This window comes from Vipera berus, assembly GCF_964194415.1.
Source record: "Vipera berus genome assembly, chromosome: 1".
In the NCBI taxonomy this organism is placed as follows: Eukaryota; Metazoa; Chordata; class Lepidosauria; order Squamata; family Viperidae; genus Vipera; species Vipera berus.
The window spans coordinates 178,983,434-178,997,789 of record NC_138202.1 but is presented as its reverse complement, the minus strand read 5'-3'; the positions used below and the strand labels follow the sequence as shown (position 1 = coordinate 178,997,789).

The following is a 14,356-nucleotide window of genomic DNA, read 5'->3' as shown; positions in this document are numbered from 1 at the left end:
GTATCTCATTTGGTGATGGAATTCACCAACTCAGATCCTGTTCCAGAATAGCCCTTCTTAAGAACTGCATCAAATTCACTGACAGGTACTTTTCAAATTAGCAAACCAATTTAAAGATTTATTTATTTTTTGCCAATAACTCCCATGTCACTTTGGACACTGAAATCTGAGAAATTTAAAAATTTGCCTTGCATAAGTGTTAGTTGAGAATAAACACTGGGTAGAGCTTACCCAGGAATTGAGCTGAGCCACACTTAACTGTTTTATTTAAGCGTATTTTGGGTAACCTATCAGGGTCGGTTGAATGGATTCTCTGCCAATATGTGAAAATTTTAATTATGATAGGCTATGTATGGAATTGACACCTGCTTCTGCTCTGACCACAGGAGCTGATGTGTTCTTATCAGTTCCAAATATACTCCTGTAAAAAAATGGGTCAGAACTTCTTTAAGTGAGGAAGCTTTTGTAAGGCCCTTTCATTCAGCACAATAAGTCAGCATTGGGGCTACTTTTGCCCTGAATACATTGAGTATGGAGTCAAGGTACCTGGGGTAATTGTAATTAAATAGTTTATATAATCTTGTAGTACTTTCCTCAGCTTCTGCCAAGTTTCTTTTAAAATTATTCACCCACAACCCTCTGTTGGCAAAACCCACTCCTAAACAAGTAAAAGAATTCACTTGATTAATAGGCTTCCCATTTATGTGTTTGATAAATACTGTCAGATTTTATTTGATTTTATTGATGTTTAAAGAAGGTATTTAGCTTTCACAACAATCTTCTCAGGACTATTTGAGAGTGAGGCGTAAGTACCATATAAATTTATTAATCATGCATATGATTATGAGTGTCTGAAGCATACAGGAATCCTGGAACAACATTGACATAGAGGCTAAAAAGCATTGGGGCTAGGAAATAATTCTGTCTAACACCCTTATGTATGGGTATACTCTTAGAGAACCTCTAACACCCATAGAGACTTTCAAATGGTTTTTTGAGTCATGGGCACTAACCAAGAGGAAACAAGAGTAAGAATCTTCCATATTTACTTTGGCCAATTTCTTCCACAAAATGTTTCTCTTCATAGAATCAAAACACGCACTGAGATCTATAAAAGTGGTAAACATTTTCTTGCCATTAGTCAGTTGTTTTCTTGTAAGGTGATATTATCTATTGTTGAATGCTCTGGTCTAAATCCAGCTTGTTTCTTCTTTAAGAGATTTTTTTTTACGTTATACAGTCTTCTATTTTGCTCAATAAATGTTTGCATACATTTTAGCCACAATTCCAATAAGGCTCCAGTAAGGTTTTGTAATGTTTTGGGTCACCCTGGTCTCCCATTTATAATGTTAAGTTATCATCCAACTGGGATGTAACCTGTTAACACCCTTGTTTATAATCAGATGGAGTCCTGGCTCTACCGTTACAGTTTGGCAACACTTTCCAGGAAATTAGTATACTTTATGAAATTTTCCTTTCATTAAAATATTTACTTTAATTAAAAGATCTGCTATACTGAACAAAATAAGTGAGAACCGTAGATATAAACTTACTTGTTCAGGGAGAGGTCAAGAATAAATGTAGAACCGAAAGCTTCAATCTGGAAACTTGCCTGAGCTAGATGCACAGCCTAAAAAAAGAAGAGAAGAATGTGAGGGCAGAAATGGAGACAAAAATATGCATAAGAAAAACTTTTATTTATGTTTTATCAAATTGTCCATATAAATCTGTCTCATTTTGATCTTACCCAGCTGAGTTCAAATAATATGGAAAAATATTAGAGTCTTATGTACACGTGCATCTTGCAAAGCTATCTGGGATTTTAATGCTGTACATATTTTCAGTCTGTTAAACATACAATGAAAATAAAAATAACATACCTATAAAAATCACAGTATCCAAACCCATACTCATAAAAGTCATACCTAAAACAAAATTTACGAGCACTAGAGCTAGCAGATTAATTTTAGATGAAAGAGCTACTTAATTATAAATGATTCTGGTAGGGCAAGTATCAAGAAAAAGAATCAAACAAACCTCTGAAGAATAAGATTTTTACATCTCAATGCTGCTGTTAAAAATAACTTTTTTGTTCTACCAGAAGCACATCAAAAATTGGCAAAATGAGAGATGGGCCTATCAATAGTTTAGCAGGCATAGTGGGGGAAAATATATTTTAGCTACCTATTTTCAAGCTGCTTGGTAGCATTTTTAATTGAGTCTGGGCTCAAAATGAATTCTTAATCTGTTAAAATAGTTGTAACACAAGATTAACATCCTTGCTATATAATCAACTATGGCAGTTTCACAACATTTCTCAGAAGCATCTTATTACTTGAAGTAATCCAGAAAGGATTAAGGGGGAACGGAAATGCCCCTTTAGTTAAAGAACCTCCCCCCATGTGTTAAGAAGTATCTTGTCAAGCAGGCAGACTCCCCCCAAAATGCCCCAGGCAGCTGTAAGTAGCAGCTCAAGGAGCAATTTCTGGTTCACCATTCACTGCACTTTCACAAATGCTTAAGTAGGACTATAATAACCATTAAATAGGAGCAAAAAGTTGAATCAATAGAAGAGAATATATATAGCTTAGGGCTGAGTCTTGTGGAGTCCTGGGTGGCTTGGTTGTTTGCTTGCAGATGGTTCATTACCAGACTAGGTAACATCTTCAATGCTATTGTGTTATCTAATCACTGAGGAATCTGCCCTAGTCTGGTGATGCAACATCTGTAAGCAAACATCCAAGCTCAGGAAGCATCAAGAACTCCTCAAAGAGATGAATGCTTGAGGAAGAGTATTATTAGCGTATAGTATTGATTCAATAGCCAGGAGACTACAATACTAATGCAGAATAGTAGTTTGGCTGCCAATTAACTAGCTCTGATGTAGTACATGTCTGCACGTTTCCCAAGGTGCACCACAGGAGAGAAAGCTAGCTTTGCACCAGAAAGACAAGCGGCTCTTCCTGCAGTGTCATCCAAGCCCCTGCTCTCTCCACCAGAGCCACCTCAGAAATAGGCATCGCAACTGGGAAGGTTCAGAGCCAGCAGGCATCTGACTGCCTGCACGAAGTAACAGTTCGTGTCCCCACCGAAGTGCTACCTATTTATCTACTCTCATAGAACATGCTCTTGAACTGCTAGGTGGGCAGAAGTTGAGGCAAGTGACAGGAGATCACTCTGACACACAGTGCTAGGGCTCGAACCACGGAGCAGAGACCATCTCCAGTGTCATTAAGCCACTGAGCCACCACGCTTGTTGAGGAAGAGTGAACATTTTGCAGATAGGAAGCATCAGCTTTAACAAAGACATTAGGCTCCGGATTACCTCTATATGATTTTTGCCAAATTAATAATACAACATATTATTCTCTCCCCAAACGGACATAGCTAGACATGACATTCAATTATCAAGAGCAGTAGCTGTTATTACCCAGAAACTAAACAAAGTACTATGCCAGTTTATATTACAGAGACAGAAACTAAAAACATGTTCCTTCAGATCCTAAGAAACTAGTTTAAGTTTAGTCAAGGTTTGGTACCTTGAAACTATATGGGAAAGCTTGCAGAAATAGTAAAATGCTCACCATTTAAAAATATTTTTTAAAAATTAATAACATAGTAAATTAACAAAATTACATCAAATTGGGCAATTGAAATGGACCCGATGTCAAAATTTAATTTGCCACTAACCATTTTCCATCTGAGAGTCTTTAGGAAGCATGTGTGTATGCAGTCAGTTTTTGAGAAATGTAGTAGATTATAACAGAATAAGAGAGTTGGAAGGGACCTTGAAGGTCTTCTAGTTCAACCCCTGCTTAATCAGGAGACCCTATATCATTCCAGACAAATGACTGTCTAGTGTCTTCTTAAAAGCCTCCAGTGATGGAGCACCCACACCTTCTGAAGGCAAGCCATTCCACTGGTTTATTGTTCTCATGTTCTCTCTCTCTCTCTCTCTCTCTCTCTCTCTCTCTCTCTCTCTCTCTCTCTCTCTCTCTCTCTCTCTTAGCTGAGAAGCAAGAAAGATATATGTTAAATGTTTGTTAAGCATTCAGAATACACTTGCTTAGTCCCAGACACGGGACAAATCTTATTTCCTGTTTCAGCCTAGCCCAAGGCCATCCACAGGCAGTAACCACAGCAGTGGCAGCTCATATTTGTGTAAATTTTGGGGGGCTTGCTAGGGACTAAGCAAGTGTATTCTGAATGCTTAACAAACATTTAACACACACACACACACACACACACACACACACACATATATATATTTGTAGATTTTCACGGGTATGGGTATGTAGGTCTTGGCGTATTCGGGTCTTTTCCCGTGTAAGATTGAGAGCGTCTTGGTGACGTTTCGACAAGGTCCCACTGGTCATCTTCAGGCTGGTGTCTTCAGCTTCGTGCTTGTGGACGTCCTAATCTACAAAAAACCCAATGGTTCCCTAGGACACACCATCTACCTGAAAAAAAACACACACCAACCACTACTTAAACGCACAATCCCATCACCACCCGGCACAGATCAGCTCCGTAGCCAAGACCCTCATCTCCAGAACCAAACACCTAGCCGACAAAGACCACCTGAAAACCAAATTACACACTCTCACAAACGTATTAATTTCCAACAGATTCCAAAGAAACACAATTACCAACCTAATCCAAAGGGAGACACCCCCCAAGAACCAAGACACAGAACAGGACAACGGCATCGCCCTCCTCCCCTACATTAAAGACACAACAGATAAAATCAGCAAAATTGTCTAATATTCAAGATACACATCCTATCTATTTGAGTATATTCTATTTCTCACCCTCTTACATCATCTAGTTGATAATACAATATAACATTCTTAGTTTCTACTAATTTCCAAATGTCTTAAATTTAATAACCAAAACTTCCCTTATTTCAACATCAAATACGTCCTCTCTTTTTCTCTTAATGTCTACTATCTCATATTTAAGCTAATAGTTCTTATTTATATCAACTAAGTAAAAACATGTTTATTACATTTATCAATAAATTTTTAACTTATGTCTTAATTACTTTTACATTCAATCTTTATAGACATTCAATATCCTATTTATTTTTCCCCAATTTTTAATTTCCCATCAATATTCAAATTTAACTTTCAATATTTATACTTCCAAGTTTTAAATGACCAGTTTTCTTTATCTCAATTTATAGCAAAATCTAGTATTCAAATTACACATCTTATCTGTTTAAGTATATTCTATTTTAATTAGTAACATAACATCCTCACTAATAAATCCAAGCCCCAATTTTCTACAGCCTTATTCTAGCTTTCTTTCTTTGCCAACTCCCCTTCCATGTACCGTGTTTTTAAATCATCAAACAGATATCCCTCTATTGTTGTATATATTATTTGAGATAAAAGAGACCATCCAATCGCCATTTTTTGGGAGGGCTAGCAAATCGTTTCTCTATTATTCCATCTCCCCATAGTTGTCCTGGAATGTTTATCTTCCCTTCAGTCTGTTCTTCTTCTTGCTCCTCAGATTTCGTCTGATTTATATAGAAAGTCTTTTGTTGGTCAGTTAAATCCTCTATCATAGTACTGGATTGTTCCACTTCTTCTGTACTGTTCTGTGTAGTTCATTCTTTAGTTGTAGTCAAAGTTAGGGTTTGAATATCTAGACTGACATCTTGTCTATAGCATCTTGACATCTTGTCTTTTCTATAGCATCTTATTTCATCAGAAGATGTAAGAATAGTTTCATGAATTGCTTTCAGCCATAGAGAGAATCTGTCCCTGATCTTCATCCATATTCTCTTAGTGGTGTATTAAATTAAAAGCTTTACAATCAGGGAATGAAAATAATTTTATCACTGGGTATAGAACACAGCTGAGTTTCTCACAGCTGATATTTATTTATTTATTTTATTTATTTATTTATTTTAATTCCATTTATATCCCGCCCTTCTCCGAAGACTCAGGGCGGCTTACAAGCTTAGCAGTAGCCTTCATTCTATGTATATGCCTGCTTATTAGGGCTTTCACACACCCCCAAGCGGCATTATTACAAAGTCAGCTTATTGCCCCCAACAATCTGGGTCCTCATTTTACCTACCTCGGAAGGATGGAAGGCTGAGTCAACCTTGAGCCTGGTGGGATGCGAACCTGCACTAATTGCAGGCAGCTGGTGTTACTTAAGGAGGCATTAGCCCACGGCTCCACCAAGGCTCTGCCAAGGTTGAAGGAGTCTTATCTGTAGTCTGCGCTTCAAGCCAAGTCTCTTTTAGACAATAACAGGTTGTAGTATCAGATTTAGCCACAAGATATCACCAATGCCGTTTTAGGTTTTTTAAGTCCAAAATTTTTATAATTCTTTTCCCAATTTTACTTCTTTCTTGTAAGTAAAAATCCAAATCTTCAGTAAGGATAAGAAATCTTTTGGTTCTCAAAGTTTAAAGGTAAAAGTAAAGGTTCCCCCGCACATGCATGCTGGTCGTTTCCAACTCTAGGGGCCGGTGCTCATCTCCGTTTCAAAGCCGAAGAGCCAGCGCTTGTCCGAGACATCTCTGTGGTCATGTGGCCGGCATGACTAGATGCCAAAGGTGCACGGAACACTGTTACCTTCCCACCGTAGTGGTCCTTATTTTTCTACTTGCATTTTTACGTGCTTTAGAACTGCTAGGTTGGCAGAAGCTGGGACGAGTAACAGGCGCTCACTCTGCTACGCGGCATTTGGGATTCGACCCGCCAAACTGCTGACCTTCTGATCGACAAGCTCAGCGTCCTAACCCACTGAGCCAACATATAAATCCAGTTAAAATAAGGTTATTCTTTCAGCATTTTAAACTCCCCTGAATAGTCAGTTGCCACTGCTCTTAGAGGGTGGGATAGGATTTCCCTTCCCTCTCTCCACAGGGGGGGAAATACTTTGGGCAGCTTATACAGGTAGAAAAAATAGTTAGGATTGAAGAGAGGTTCAGATCTCACCCAGTCTCATCTGCACTGCTTTAGAGGTACCTGGTGGTTTGACTTCGGCTGTCTGCAGCCTAGTGACAGGCCATATTTCTATGGCCGGTCTTTCGTCCAGCGGTTTGAAGGGCTACCCTGGATCAAGCGGAATGGCTACTGCCCTCCCATGATGAAGTGGAGATCCCTCCTTGCTTGTCGCCACTACAGGGCAACAATTGACCCTTTCCAGGGTCCCCCAGCAGTGTGAAACCGAACACGGAAGACGGAGCTCGCCTTCCAGCATCCACGGCAGACATGATGGCAAACCGGAAGCCTGACCATTTGAGATACTTTTATTAAACCAACTCAATGTTTCAAAATTCAAAAGTTTCAAATTTAAAGTTATTAAAATCCTTTATTCAGCAAATTAGTAGCCAAAAAATAGGGAGGCAAAAATGAATACATTCCATGGTTCAGTAGTTATGCAGTTTCTATACGGAATACACTTTGTTCAAAAAAAGAGAAATACCCAGGAATGCCTAAGCATCTTATATACTGATACAGTTTCATAGATCTTTCCTCTATTTTAAAATAATATTTGATGCTAAAATAATACGGTTATTAGCAGAATTGTAGCCAAGAAGGTTCCTAAATGGAAAGAGTACTAAGGTTCCCAAGACCTCACTCTGCATGCAAGCAGAGCTATTGGGATGAACCCACTGGACACATTGGGCCAAGTCTCCAGACAACCCTCAGCTGACAACTTGCCCAACAATGTATGTAACTCATCCATTTTAAGAAAAACTATTACAACTACAATTTTCCACATCCATCCTGAAAAATGAAGAGTCATTGAAGAGTTTTACCTCTGAGCTAGAACTAGCACTATTCTATCTCTTTGTTTCCTTATTACCCTCAATAACCAGCAGCCATTAGGGAGTGTGAGCCCCCAAGTAAATGTAAGACAGATCTCCCAAAAGTCAGAAAAAAGTTCTGTTCTTCAGGAATCTTTAATTCAAAACTCTTAACATTGTTCTACTCACATTCCTATCTGGCCAATGTTGCACCTCAGGCTTGATGTTGGAATGTGATTCTAGAACTTCCACTGATCTCTCCTTTCCAACTTCCACTGGCTCCGCTCCTCCTCATTTAGGTCAGAGAGTGGGTTGTTTTTCAGGATTGAAATCATGACTCATTAAAACAGTCATTCAGATAAGTAGAGAAGCCCACAAAGAATAGGTATGTGATTCAAAGTGTTAAGAGTTTAAGTATTGATGCTCAAAAAAGGAGGAACTAAATAATATGAATTATTTCTCCAGGTTAGGAGAAATAAAGTTTCAGCCTACGTATATTCATATAAGGGCAAACATCCAGTACTAAATACCCTTGTCTCAGGAGTATCCCTGCTCCGTCCAATAACTGGAAAGGGCGTTCAAGAGATGCTTTGCAGAGACTTTTGTTACATATAAATGGGATGACAACTGAAGTTTGTTTGTTAAATGTATTAAATTTATATGCCACCCATCATTCCTAGGAAGAATGAGATGAATGCTTCCCCCTATAGTCAGCAATGAATATTGAAATAACATTTGCTTCCTTCCTTCCATCTCACCTAGAGGTGACTCTTCTCCAGAATATAGCATTAGCAGAAAACTTTCATCTGACACATATTTAGAGTCCCTTTACTCTGTCAAGCATTTTCTGCTGAATCATTCTTTGGGCTCCACTGACCATGCCTGTTGTCCTACCTTGACTAAAAGCTCTTAGGGTTCAAACGTTTTAGCTGCATTGGCAAAGCTAGAGACTACTATGTTCTTAATGCAGGCATAATTATTAACAATTATATTCTCAGTGCAGTAATTAATTACTGCAATACAAAAAAGCACTTGAAACAGCTGCCTCCCTCCCTTGATGGGTAGTGGAAGGACACAGAACTTGGGAAACGAGTACTGCTACCCACAATAATCCTTATGTTTTTCAGGATAGTAACAGCAAAGACCATACTGGAATAAGGAATTGGAACTGCTGCAATTTCACTAATATATCTATCAAGCATATACTAAGGAACATGAGAAACAGTATCTGTTTAATTCCAGCAACGAGTTATATCTCATCTGAATAACTTTCACAAAAACTAAACACTTAGTTACAGTATTTTACTAATTATCTATGTCACTTCATAGATCTTGTACAAAATCATCATCTCTCATAAGAGGTGGGACCTTTTAACTAACAAAATACATGTATTTTTTTATTTGGGATAATGTTTACACCTATGAACATAAATATAAAAGCAGTAAGTGATGAGTTAGTGCCAAACCCCCATAGTTCAAAGGAACACACAATTGTGTTGTGCAAACACTTGGTTCAAATCAGCCTTGCATCACCTTTAGGAGAAAAGCAACCTGGAACTAAGGAGAAACTTCCTAACAGTGAGGACAACAATGGAACAGCTTGCCATCAGAAGTTGCGGCTGCTTCATCACTGGAGTTTTTTAAGAAGAGATTGGACAGTCACTTGTCTCCTGCTTGATCAGGGGGTTGGACTAGAAGTCCTCCAAGGTCCCTTCCCGCTCTACTCTGATCTGATTGATTCTACAGGTAGTCCTCAACTTACAACCAAAATGGAGCCCAAAATTTCTCTCGTTAAGTGAGACATTTGTTAAGTGAGTTTTGTCCCATTTTACGACTTTTCTTGCTACAGTTGTTAAGTGAATCACTGCAGTTGTTAAGTTAGTAAGCTGGTTGTTAACTGAATCTGGCTTCCCCATTGACTCTGTTTGTCAGAAAGTTGTAAAAGATGATCACAAGACCCTGGGACACAGCAACCATCACAATTAGGAACCAGTTGCAAAGCATCTGAGTTTTGAACATATGACCATAGGGATGCTGGAAATGTTGTAACTATGAAAAATGATCATGTCACGTTTTTCACTGCGGTCACTAAATGAATTGTTGTAAGTCGAGGACTACCTGCATTGCTTCCTAAAAAGACTTCTAAAAGCCGCATTCTAGAGCTGTATTCACTGCATTTGCTGCATTCACTGAAACATAAAAGTCTATAGTAAGAAGAGAAAAGTACTCTGGAAAGATCACAACAGCATAGACTCTTGAGAATGTCCGCCAAGCGTACTGTCACTCTGGATTTGTTATTAATATTTATATGATCAAGAGATATTAATTTCATGTTCTTCAGTGTTGGTCCTGTTGAGATATTCTATATACCACTGGGAATGCCCTGTTTTCTTTATCTGACAATAGTTTCTAATGTTTCATCAGAAACAGCTGCCAAAGGTCTCCTGAGCTTCAAAATAATGAGTCAAGTGGCACATAGACTTCACTACTTTGTTTACTGAACTGATTAATAAAATAAATTAAAAAATCAAATTTCTGAAACTGACCATCTTGCCAAAGTCATGCATTTTTTGATAGATCCATTTTGGAATAAACCATATTATTCCAAAAGTTATGACTTACTATCAAACATGATTCAATGAAAAGCACATCAAATTATTAATGATTAAAAAGTTGCCTTTTAATTTAAATTATTAATTAAAAAAATTAAAAAATAAGACATGCATTCTTAATTTTTTCTATTAAGAATTGAAGTGGTTGGATCTTCAATCCCAAACTAACCACAATTGTGTTCAATAGCAATGTAATATATTTAGATAATACAACACTGAGAAATGGCTATTTGACTACTAAAATACGGTACTACCTTTAGAGAGGAAATGGAACATCCATAAAAGTATTGCAATATATGATCTCATATCATAACAAGAGAGACAAATCAAATTTGGCCTAATTATTACTTTGGGAAGAGAACAGTAAAAACAAGACTCTACAACAGATAACATGAAATCACAATAGACTAAATTCTAAGCAGTCTTCTAAATTGCTCTCATAATAAGTTCATTCACATTGCTTTTCTGATATATATGTGAACTCTGTAGGTCTTGATACAGGTAAGGTTACTCATTTAAACATACAATTGAAGCACACAAGTGAATCATAACTTATTTAAGTGTCATTGTTTTAAATAAGGTTTAGCCGTGACTAAGTTTAGTTACAGGAAGATGCAGTTTTAGAGTGTGTGTGTGTGTGTGTGTGTGTGTGTGTGTGTGTACACGTACATACACATATACACATCTACTAAAGACAAAGAATTTGGATCCATAACACATCAAGGTCTCCTATACTTGTTATGTGAAAGAAATTTAGTTTTTATCATGCCCCTTTCTCTAATTCAAGTAAATTGGTTAAAATGAAGGGGGAAAAATCTAAACCTCTAATAGAAAATCAGGTTATATTCCTTTGTTTTATCTACAGTACTGATACTAAGCTTCACAACCAACAGCCATTCCTGGCACCTAAAGCCAATGCAGCAATAGTTTTACAGAGGTATTACCAATCTGCTGAATAGACATTCCTAAAGTAAGACTATCCCTCAAGGGACAGGACTATTTTGAGCTACTTTACTGGATGTTCCTTTTTTAGAAATTCTTACCTTACTGTGTTTTTGCTGGTATCTTGTCCTAGTATCCAAAATATGGTAGGGACTTTCAGAGTCTTTGTTCAAATAATAAATAAGTCTTGAAGGCAATGTGATTTCTTTTTGGAATGCACTGCTGTAATTGTTATTTTTGCTACTACTATTGTTAGGCTGTTGAAATGCAGTGTCCTCATTTGCCAGTATGGTTTCTGTTTTTTCCAAAGTTTCATTCCAATGGATAGCTAGGGGAGACAGACAGGTCTACATTAAACCAGAGAAATCGAACGTTTTATATAAGCTGCTTTAAATTCTGTTAATTTTCCTTCAAGAGGATATCATTCCGATGATTCCAACATGCATTATTAAAATATTTCCTAGTATTTATGAAAGTATTATGTATTGCAGAAAGAATTACAGAAATATTGGGTATTTAATACAATGTATTTTTACATAATAATCTAAATGTAAAAAAATCATTTTTCAGAAGGGAAGCTCTTTTAATCAGATCCCAAACACCATGACTCTTGTCAGTTTTCCTCAGAAATATTGATCAAAATCTGCAAACTTCTCAAAAATGGAATTCATGTGTCCATTGAACATTAATCAATTCCCTTTACATAAGGGCCACTTCTCACATAAACCTTAAGAATGCAAATTCTAAGTGTAGTTATTAAACAAAATTATCTCAAGAAATTCTGTTAGATTCTTTCAAAATAAATATTTAAATATTAGAGATCATACAGAAGAAAATACATATTTCTTCATGCTTAAGAGTTATCTTCACAGGGGAGTTCCTTTTTCTGTTTGTATATTATGTATGAGCTCTCAACTCAATTCTAAATATCTTTCCCTACACAGAAACCCCACATACTCTGCTTCAGATACTTCTTAAATAAGATCCACCAAAAAAATGACAATTCTGACAACCTGCCAAAAACATTTTGCTGCATCAGCATCTTGCCCACGGTCATAAGCCTGAGTTTGCACCATATACACCAATGAAGAATCTTCAACATGAGAACAGTAAGGTTTTTTTCTCTCTCCTCCTTTACACAAATGTATGAAGGAAAAAGAAAGAAGAATTCAGCTGCAGTCACAATGAACGATTTGCTGCAGATGATCAAACAAAACGCTATCCTCAGGATAGAAAGGTGTCAAGGAATCTGTGTAGAAGCAGCTGTATGCACATACTTAATGGGCGGTGAATGATTAGCAAAACCTCTCACCACGAGGAGCAAAACACGGGGTGCTGTATGAGGTCCGTTCACGATCAGAAGAAACTAGCACGACAGGGGAAATGAGGAGTCCAAAGGGATACCGGGGAAGAAAGAACAACTAGATAAAAGGGCTCTGCTATTTATCTCCATTAGCACGTAACTCAAAAGGCAGTAAACAGCAGGGCGAAGGAGAAGAGGGCTGACTTCCCAAACACCATACATTGCGGAGGAAGAAGGGGAAGATTCCAGCCCATTTTCACCCCGCACTCACCGGTGTCCGCAATGACCCCACAGCTCTCGGGGCGTCCCCAGCAGAGCAGCAGGAACGCCAAAAGGAAACGGTGGAAGAAGCCGAGCAGAGGCAGCCGCGCCAGGCAGGCTGAGAAGGAAGCGTTAGAGGACCGGCGGGGCCGGCAGTTGCCAGAAAAGGGCTGCCGCAGAGAACTTCTGCCAGGCAGCTTCATGGCTCATAGCTTTGCGGGAGGGAGGGCGGGCGGCGGTGAAGGGAGTCGCCTGCCTCGTCGGAATGGTTAGGAGCAGCGTGGTGGTGGGGGGGGGGCGGCACTGCCCCCTTCCCCTGAAAGGAACCGGCGGTCGAGCGGTCACACAGCGGCGGCCACGGCACTTCTTTCCTCACATTGCTGGAGGCGAAGGGAAGACGCGGCGCAGTGACTCCGCTTTTTGTTCCGGCGTTGCTGTTGCTGCTGCTGCTGCTGCTGCCTCCACCGCGACACCTTCCTACCGCCTCCGCTCCATTATCTGCGGGCGCCCCTCCTGGGAAGAGCAAAAGCAAACCGCGGCGCCGCCTTCCTCCTCCTCCTCCTCCTGCCGCTGCCGCCGCCGCCGCCGCCGCTGCTGCAGGCTGGACTGACAGTCGCTCGCGCTCTTCTCGCCCTCTCTGCCATTCACCTTTCAATGCCCCGCGCACTGCACAGGATGACGTCGAGACCCGGCCGCACTCTTCCGGCCCAGCACCTGCAGCCCCTGCCGTCACGGGGCAGGCGGGAGGCGAAGGAGCCGGGGGAGGGCAGAGTTAAAAGAGCGCGCATGCGGGCGAAGCGGGGGGGGGAAGGGAGTAGATGCTTCCTTCATCTCCTGAGACTGCAGGGGTCTTCAAATTTGGCCCTTTTATGACTTGTGGACTTCAACTCCCAGAATTCCTCAGCCAGCAAAGCTGGCTGAGGAATTCTGGGAGTTGAAGTCCACAAGTCATAAAAGGGCCAAGTTTGAAGACCCCTGCCTGAGAGGATCGGACCGGGGCGCGGCGTGGCGTGGCGTGGCGTGGCAGGGCGGGGGCGGCGTTAGAGCTAAGGGGCGAGCGAGAATAGCGCGGAGGGAACGAGCAGGTGCCGTGATGCAGCAACTCGGGCAAGGGAAGGGGACGAGCGGCGCGGCCCTCGAACCTGCATGCGGCGTTCCGCCCGCTTCCTTCCCGGGCAATCCTTGTCCCTACGTCCTCCTCCTCCCCCCCCCCCCGAGATTTGCTGCAGTGGCAAGCCAAAAAGGCGGGGAGGGCTAGAAGGGAGTTGCATTATTTTAACAGCTGAGATGCTCTGGAATCAGGTTGCTTTCCTCACCTCTAAGGACCATCAGTTACCAGCCTTTTTTTTTACTTGCAGTTGGCTCCTGCCTCTCCAGCCATGTTCTGGGTCCTTCTTCTCAGTAGTTTCTGGCCAGTGCATAAATACTGTAATTACAAATAGACACCGCAAGCGTTGCTTG

At 40.0% G+C, this 14,356-nt stretch overlaps 1 protein-coding gene across 2 annotated transcripts in view; it reads right to left on the bottom strand.

Moving 5' to 3' along the window:
- The window catches only part of ADAM23 (ADAM metallopeptidase domain 23), a 77,054-nt gene extending 62,950 nt beyond the window's left edge, over nt 1-14,104 (bottom strand). For both annotated transcript variants that reach the window (XM_081315254.1, XM_081315255.1), the window contains exons 1-4: nt 14,038-14,104; nt 12,906-13,618; nt 11,433-11,659; nt 1,554-1,630 (exon numbers count right to left, since the gene is read on the bottom strand). In XM_081315254.1, the coding sequence (XP_081171380.1) occupies nt 1,554-1,630; nt 11,433-11,659; nt 12,906-13,098 (497 nt within the window). In that variant the 5' untranslated portion in view covers nt 13,099-13,618; nt 14,038-14,104. The remainder of the gene's footprint in view (nt 1-1,553; nt 1,631-11,432; nt 11,660-12,905; nt 13,619-14,037) is intronic.
- Between the last annotated feature and the right edge of the window lie 252 nt (nt 14,105-14,356).